Raw genomic sequence first — 8,738 nt, forward strand, 5'->3', positions numbered from 1 at the left:
GCAGAGACATCGGCAGCATGGATGGGTACAGCTACCTTCGCATCGAGGGCAGGATTAAAGACATGATCATCAGAGGAGGGGAGAACGTTTACCCGGCTGAGATTGAACAGTTCCTGCACACACACCCCAAAGTGAAGGAGGCTCAGGTGAGATTGGAGAGCAAGGCCTTGAAACGACATGAAATTTAGGCACTTAAATATGCACTGCCACGCAATGTGAATGCAGTATGGATTGCACCTCTTTGCACTATAGACTGTTCCTTTCTGCAGTCTGGACTGTACCTTTTGGTATTAAAATGCCCTTTAAGACAGGTACACACTCTGTACTCTGACACACATCATTATTTTTATTTATCTGTTCCATGTTCTCCTTTTTGTGGGGTGTGGTATATATGAGCACACCGAGACAATGTCCTGTCAACTGTGATGTAATAATGAACTTGAACTTCACCATTTGCAGACATCTTGATTGTAATACATGTTTTTTGTCATGAAATCACTGATGTTTTTCTGCAGACGAAGTGTTTCCATGTGTGTTGTGCAGTGCAGTGATGCTGCTGCAGAGCTTCATGTTTCTCTCTCTGCTCGTCAGGTGGTTGGAGTTGAAGACGCTCGTATGGGTGAAGAAATCTGTGCCTGTATCAAACTGGTGGACGGACAGGACTGCACTGCAGAAGAAATCACAGCTTTCTGCAAGGGACAAGTACGGCGTGATTCGCTTTTAATATTTCATAATGAGCTGATTGAGTTTATAACTTGATCTTCCTGTCAGACATGTTTTTGCTCAGTATCTCCCTCTTCATCTGCTCCTCTCAGATCGCTCACTTCAAGATTCCTCGCTACATACTTTTTGTAACCAGCTACCCACTCACTGTTACTGGAAAGGTAATTACACAAATCCTGACTTCTCAGCTGCTGTGTGCTCTTCCAAGATTCTTCTAAATGTATAAACGACAGACAAACACGGTTTATTTCACTGTCTTTATTAAGATAACACATACACAGACTCAGAAACAGATCTAGAATCTGCCGCTCTGTGATAACTTCCATCACCCCCCCTCTGATTATTGTGTTTCATGGAAGGCTGTTTGAAATAATTCACTGTATACATGGCAGAGCTGCCCCAAATGCCCCCAGACAGGAGGGAAAGGGGGCTATTAGCTCGTCTGCACGCACACAGGGTCCTGTTAGATGAGCCCAGGAGAGGCGACCAGATAAAACCAGCCTCCTTCACTTTATCCACTCAGTGTCAACGGTGCTTTGCAGGACAGCGACAGGACCCACGTTTGAGAGCCTGTAAACCAGTTTGTCCCCGACCATGGGACCTGATAGCGTCACCACGATACTGCAGGCGGCTTTTGATCAGCAGGAGATGTGGATCTCACCTCTCAAAAGCATCGGGGGCGTAATGTGATCCCCACATTTACAGATCACTTCCAGGACAGTCACTGCAGAGAGGGAGAGGGAGAGAGAGAGGGAGAGAGAGAGGGAGAGAGAGAGAGAGAGAGAGAGAGAGAGAGAGAGAGAGAGAGAGAGAGAGAGAGAGAGAGAGAGAGAGAGAGAGAGAGAGAGAGAGAGAGAGAGAGAGAGAGAGAGAGAGAGAGAGAGAGAGAGAGATTGATTTTGGGAAATATTAATCCCTGCTAAATTAGAAAATCAACGTCTTCATGTTAATATTAGCATAAAGACTTAGAGACCAGGATAAACAGCAAACCTGATAAAATCCACCAACCAGCTCCTGCATAGCTCATTAAATAACATGTTACAGCTTTGTGTGTTTTTGTTACTACTGAGCTTTACAGGTGCTGTTGGTAGAAACTGACCTGTATGAAGACGTCACCTTTCCATTTTTTAAACAGTTAAATAATCAGTAATGAAAATCATTAGTTACAGCCCTGAAATTTTATTTGCAGCATCAATATACCGATAATAATAATAATAAACTTTAATTATAAAGAACTTCACAGAAACAGGTTTACAAAGATGAACACACATGGGAGAAAATAAAATGCACAACAAGAGAAAATATGTAAATAAAATAAAACGATTAATAAGTAAACAAGACCCAATTAGAGCGAATCATAAAAACTGGAGCCACTGGTTCAATCAGCTGTTTTTGGTTCATGTGGTGAGATAAATACCTGACAAGTCAAAGTATTTCATCAGTGACACACAAATCCTGTAAATCCAATTTGTCCTGCTCATTTATTTGCAATTAATTTCACCACATTTTTTCCTTCTTTTCACTTCTCAGATCCAGAAGAACAGACTCCGTGAGGAGGCTGAGAAGCAGCTGGGAGTGAAGAAGGGAAAATGAGAGGCTCCTCTCACGTATAGATAGATTTCAGTTTCTGAATATTTTCTATCACCAAACATCTACAGGGATTATACCCCCAGCCATCAGAGCATCTTATCTTGTCTCAGGATTTAATAACGAACAGACAGCCTGAGCCTCCTGGGGACGTGTGGTGGACGGGTATCAATGTTTGTGCGTATCCTCCTGTAACTGTTGTCATATTGTGTATTTTTCTTACTGTCAACAAACCACATGAAAAGACCAAAGCAAAACAATGACCTGATCTGACTAACAAGTTCTGTCTGTTGCACTGGGTGACCTTCACTACCACAAACACACTCTGCCGTTTATTTTGACTTCGTATCACGCATGCCGTCCTGCTGCTGGAAATACTCACTGGAGCACAACATGTGTATTCATCCGCAGCTGAAACTAGTCCGCAAACAAATGCACTTTTTACACCTGTTTGAGTAACGTTTGTTAAAAACCAGATGTTACAGGAAGCTACTGAGCCTGTTATTTTTTATACATTTGTTTTTTTTTTTAAAGATTTAGATCCAGTGGGTCTCAGACGGGACACGGAACTTGGTCTTTTCATGGGATTTGTTGACAATAATAATATAGACTAACACCAAATTATCATTGAACACACTAATGTTTAATTGTGAAAGAAATGTGAACCTAAAAGTACACAGAATGCTTCATAACTGAGTGGACGTCTGCTGGTGGTGTGGAGGCTGCTAACCCTAACCACTGATCTCCACTGTTCTGTATGTGTGACTGAGTTTCCCCATTGTTCTTCTTTGTTATCCTGCAGAAAGCTATGAAAACCTTTTTTTCCATCAACTTGAAATAAACTTTGTACCACATTTTAAAACCAGGCGTGGGTGTTCCTCTTATTACGGGAAGAATGAAGGTATTTTTATTGATCTTGGTGGCAGGCGCTCGCCTCTTAAGCCCTTGGAATGCCACTCAGAAACACGGATTAAAAAATGAAAACTTTGCGGCGTTTAAAATGAGCGAGTATCACAGACACACACACACTCAAAGCTGTAAAGAATTTCCTCTGGAGTCTGACCGGCCTACATGTGCAGTCCACCTGACGCTGGGCTGCGGGATCAGATGTCGGCTTCTGTCTAGACCTGAAGGACTCGGCCCAGAAATAGCTCTTAAGAGCCCAGAAAAAAACAAACGGCGCTGCTGGCTCTTACAGAGGAACCTCAAGGTTTATTTTGCAGTTTTTTATTTTACATATTTTGGGTTTGGATTTAACATTTCAGGACATGGTATTCTTAAAGAGAGTGCCAACTAGCTGGGTTTGACATACTCCAACATTGGCCAGGTCTGAGGAAATCACATGAGAACTGAAGGCATGTAGATTTTTTGGGGGAAAAAAGTGTAGTGATATTAATACTGCAGAGGCTGAGCCTGTTTTTACAAGCAAGATTCAGTCACTTCTCTCTGAACACTTCAGACCTTTTTGCCAAATTGTTTGCAAGTCAATAAGATTTGATGTTTTTGTGATTCTAGTTTCCTGTCGTCAGTTTAACAAGCACTATCCAGTCTCCCTCATGTGGTGAGAAAAAGCACAACAATTAAACTCGGTCATCTGCAGAATTGCAGCTTCAGGTAACTACAGGTTAAATCTGTATTTAAGGGAATTAAAATGCAAGAGAAGATAAATCAGACACATCGGATATGATGTCAGATTCCTGCTCCTGCCGCACTGCACAGCATAAATGGAAATACACAAGTAAAGTACACCTCAGCTCTTTTTTTCTGTCTTTTAGATGTAATATTAGAGGGATCCCAAACCCTGACTGCAACTGCAGAGCTGGGTATCGAACTACTATATTTTAAGGACTGACTGAATTGATTTGATACTATTGAGGATGCTGTGTCATTTGATACCAAATTTAGGAGTAAATAAGTAGGTCTCATCAACATCGGCCAATAAGCATGCAGCATTCTTGGACCAAGCTCTAATAATGCTAGTGATTGGCTGTTTATTTACACCAACAGGTCTGAGTGTGTAAAGATGTCGAGATTAAAACTAAAGTAAAACTAAAAATTGTAGCATAATTGTAATTTTTCATAGTGTATTGTAATTTTCTTTTTTTTTTTAAATGTATTTGATGAAATTGTTATTGGTAAAAATCATATCAAAGTCAAGGTATCAGTATCGATATCGAAAACGTTTTAACGATACCCAGCCCTAAAAAACATTTTGAACAATCACATGAGGGTTTGGGTGTCCACATACTTTTGGCCACACACTGTAAGTCACTGCCTACACTCTCACAGAGAGCAAGCATCTCCACATAAATACCTCAGCTCTCCTGGGGCAGAGGGATCCCGACCGCTGTCTGCTGCCCCTGCATCTGCTGCTCCGCCTGAGCCACCTGCTCCCCGGTGCAGCAGTCCTGCAGAAACACAGCAGCCAGGTTGCGCAGGCGGGGGCTCTCTGAGAGGGAGAAGCGCAGCATGCACTGCAGGATGGCTGGGTCGGTGATCTCAGAGCGTGACGAGGCTGTTGTGAGGTTCATGAGTGTAGTAATGGCTGACAGGACGGTCTCTTCCCTCCGGCTTGACAGACAGCTGGTGACTAAGCTGATCCCACTGCTCTGCAGGATGATGTCTCTGCATTCAGGGTCCATACTGAGGTTACACAACCCCCCTGAGAGACATGTAAGAAGTGATGAAAGAGATAATAGTGACCTCATGGGATAAGAGGGTGACAGTTTTAGATTCGGAGACAGCATCTGCACAATAACAACAGAAGATGATGATTTACAGTTTTGTCGGTGTGATTCTCACCCATCCCAAACTCCGCAAAGTTCTCATTCTCCTCAGTCAACATGTCCAGGAAGAGGTCGGTCACTTGCAGCGTCTTCAGATGCTCCATGTTCTTCGGGTCGTATGCAAAGTTGGCCAAGTTTGCTAGAACTTGCTCCTTCGCCTCTGATGTAACAACAAAAGTCATGTAAATAACTTCAAAATAATAACAATTGAACCAAATCCATATAAATTAGACCTTGGCTGATAAATTGGCAGATTTATATTATCAGCTGATTTCATCTTATAATGGACATATTGGCCAATCAATAACAATAAGAGGCTGCAGAGCAGGAAGGCCAAATATATGTTTAAGATTTGGAAACAGTGACGCAATTACATATTTTGTCCAGCAGAGAGAACTGATGAGTCTATGTTACAGAAGAAAAGAAAAGTTAACACTCTATATAATTCAAGATTCCCATAATAAATGTATTATATTAAATATTACACCTTGCACTTTTTCAGCTACTGCACTGTAAAGTCCCCACACTTTATCTTGTCAAACACTATGAATCTCTTTACATTTTTTTAAGGAAACTGCTGGAAAATTAAAATTACTGTGTGAATAAATCTGTCACATTTAAAGACCATCGTCTAGGAGGAAAATACAAGTGGAATAAAAAATGTTTCACATTTAAATAGAATTTAAAGATACAATCAGTAATTTATGCACCACATAAATAAGGAATGTTCACATATGATTTGAACTGAAACTGAATTTGGTTCACAACATACACTACACTTCATTACACTCAGTTGGCAGTTTATTAGGTTCATCTAGCTAAAACTAATGCAGTCTAACACAACCCATTAATAATGGTGGAAACACCTGTCTGTGTAATGCAACGCAGGTCTGCAGCCTCCAAAATGATGACTATAGAAGATGAAGCACCTTCCTAAAGCAGCTTTAGAAAACTGAACATTACAACCTTCAGAGAACTGCATGAGTTTTGAGTTTTATCTCGGTGTTTCTAACCGGGTGTATAGTTATTGTCCATTTTAAAAGCTGTGTGTGAAAGCAACTTCTGCTTCTGTGTAGAGCTACAATGATTAGTCCATTAATCGACAACTATTCTGATAATTGATCATTTTTCAGAACATGTCTTAAGAACAAGAATTCTCTGGTTGCAGCTTCTCAGATGTGAATAATGCCTGTTTTTTTTTGTTGTTGTTTTTTTGTAGTGTTCTATAATCAATAGATTTGGGTTCTAACAGTTTATTGACCTGATTGAAAAAATACATCAACAGATTTATCGATTAGTTGATTGGCAACTATATTGTTTTCGTTTGTTTTTTTACATCGACTAATGGAGAAGATAACTGACAGATAAAAAAGCAATCTGTAGCTTCACTTTTGTTTACATTGCATATTGTTATTAGCGAACTGTCAGTTTATTTTCTAGATATTTTTTAAAACTTTCTCGGGTTTTCATGGACTGTATTTGATTAATTTAGCCACTAACAATCACTGGATCTTGACAAATAAACTAAAATAAAACTGTAACTACGCTCACCTTCACTGTCGGTGTCCTGAAATTCAGTCACCAGAGTCTGTAAATATTCAAACCGGTCAGAGCCTTCAGACGAGTTTTTCCTCCACATATTGAACGTCAGCTTCGGGATTAATCAATTAAAAGGCAAAACTAATCAAGACTCTTTTCTTTTCCAGCTGCTTCCGCGTTTGGTCCGTCCCTGAAAATGTCCGTGCGACGGCGCGGTGACAGCAAGGTTCCGCTTTATCCGCGTCAAATTACTTCGTAATAATGAATAAAACTGAGCCAAAACCACTTTTACACAAAAAAAAATAAATAAAAACATCATATGTATTCAGTGTGGGTGGTGAAAAGTCCTCTGTGGTGTTTTGGGAGATAACTATGTGTTACGATAAGGAGGTGTGTTCCATAATAGTCACTTGAAAGGTCAGGTAAAGACCTGAAGTTAGCTTCCGAATCGACGCTTCCGGTTTGGCAGTTAAGGGAAAAGCTAACTAAAAAACGTATTTTAGTTTTTTTTTTCAACTAGTACTGTCGTGAAACCTTTAACGCTGTCTGAAACCCGCTTTTAAACGTGTGAAACATTTCTTTAATTGTGAAAATATAAAAAAAGGATCAGACCAGGTCCGGATCAAAAATCACTTCAGCTCTTAAATCTTATTGAATCTAAAACTAAAGACTGTAAAGCAAACTTTCAGATTTGTGAGACACTTGGTCTCTTTCGTAAAAAACGACAAAAATGACATTTGCATTTCCACAAATAAAAAAAATAAAATAAAAAAAGCAGTCAGTTAAGTCTCTCTTAACTTTCACCTTAACTGCCGAACCGGAAGCTACGAATCGGAAGCGAACTTCAGGGTCTTGTCTTCTGTGTACGTCTCTGTCAGTGGGCACCTTGGGTCAATCAGCTGTGATGAAGCAACACAGACTTTCCGCCAGAAAACGTCTGACGAAACCAGTTCTGTTCGGGACACTGGTCGTTGGACTCGCCACTGCTTTCTTCAACAGGTACGACTTCTGGTCTGACCCGTAATCCTCGGGACCATGTGCACCCACACCGCCTCCTGCATGCTGGCAGGTGTGTGTCTTCTCACCCTCTCATTCATCAGTTCCTGTTAAAATATTATTATAAATAATAATAATTATTATTATTATAATTATAATTATTTAGCAGCTGGATCCAAGGTGCGTGGTCGCACCTGGTGGGTTGCTCCACGCATCTTGGAGAACCCCCCACTCTCTGTCTGTCTCCTCCTGTAGTCCCAGGCTGGCTCCATGGTGTCAGATCAAGGCTCAAACCTAAACCTCGCTGTCTGCAGACACTCATCCCTGCAGCTCTTTATTTCCTACTACATTTCACATCTGGAAACAGCTGTCAGAGACCCTGTTGATGCAGGACAACCACCTGGTTTCTTGCTGCTATTTGCTGTGGTTTAAGAGCTTTAGATGCAACCTGAGCTTTTTAATCTGGCAGTTCCTCAGACAGCTTAACTCCACTTACACAGCTGTTTCTGTTATGTTTTTCCTACTGACTGATGATGTAAAATAACCTAAAGTGCATGAAACTTTTGCACAGTAATTTATGTTTGAAACTTTTTATCATTTTACCAAATGTACATTAATTGTTGATGTTGGTAAATTTAGAAATGGTCTTGTTACAGGGGTAATGCGTCTCCCCTTTTCTTGCAGTATGTAAAAGCCGCCGACCAGTGCCGTGTAATCATGAATCCTTTCACACGTCAGTCAACATGACGCTTTGTTGTCCACGCAGGCACAGCTTCTTCGAGGATGTGGCCGAGCTCAGGGCCAAGGAGCAAGCGCGCAACGACGCCAAGAGGATGGAGGTCCTGGAGAGGAGGCAGAGGCAGATGGACGAGCTGGCTGAGAGGAGGAAAACAGGGAGCAGCTGAGCACAGCAGGGATCATGTTGAGCAGATCTACAGATGTGGACACCACACATATATATTTGCACTGTACAAAGCCTGATTCACTTGTGTAAACACACCGAAGGCCCCTGCCCTGGGCCATCTTCTACCAGTGGACTTATAAAGTAATCCTCAACCATCCGTCTCCAGTAAATACAAGTGAAGACATCTGTGCTGGAGACGTCTG

The 8,738-nt window shown here is 41.2% G+C and overlaps 2 protein-coding genes across 2 annotated transcripts in view; one reads left to right on the top strand and one right to left on the bottom strand.

Annotated features, from left to right (window-relative positions):
- The window catches only part of acsf2 (acyl-CoA synthetase family member 2), a 24,927-nt gene extending 21,755 nt beyond the window's left edge, over positions 1-3,172 (top strand). The window contains exons 13-16 of the mRNA XM_071463568.1: positions 5-146; positions 592-702; positions 816-884; positions 2,254-3,172. Coding sequence (XP_071319669.1) covers positions 5-146; positions 592-702; positions 816-884; positions 2,254-2,316 — 385 coding nt within the window. The 3' untranslated portion in view covers positions 2,317-3,172. The remainder of the gene's footprint in view (positions 1-4; positions 147-591; positions 703-815; positions 885-2,253) is intronic.
- Positions 967-6,842, bottom strand: armc7 (armadillo repeat containing 7). Its single transcript, XM_071463574.1, has 4 exons — positions 6,648-6,842; positions 5,113-5,256; positions 4,625-4,972; positions 967-1,447 (listed from the first exon to the last, which is right to left on the bottom strand). The coding sequence occupies exons 1-3, from the start codon at positions 6,733-6,735 to the stop codon at positions 4,626-4,628; spliced, it is 579 nt and encodes a 192-aa protein (XP_071319675.1). The 5' UTR covers positions 6,736-6,842; the 3' UTR covers positions 967-1,447; position 4,625.
- Positions 6,843-8,738: the final 1,896 nt, after the last annotated feature.

Source organism: Trachinotus anak, unplaced genomic scaffold, assembly GCF_046630095.1.
Source record: "Trachinotus anak isolate AG129_WGS33_773 ecotype Australia unplaced genomic scaffold, CSIRO_AGI_Tana_v1 ptg000025l, whole genome shotgun sequence".
In the NCBI taxonomy this organism is placed as follows: domain Eukaryota; kingdom Metazoa; phylum Chordata; class Actinopteri; order Carangiformes; family Carangidae; genus Trachinotus; species Trachinotus anak.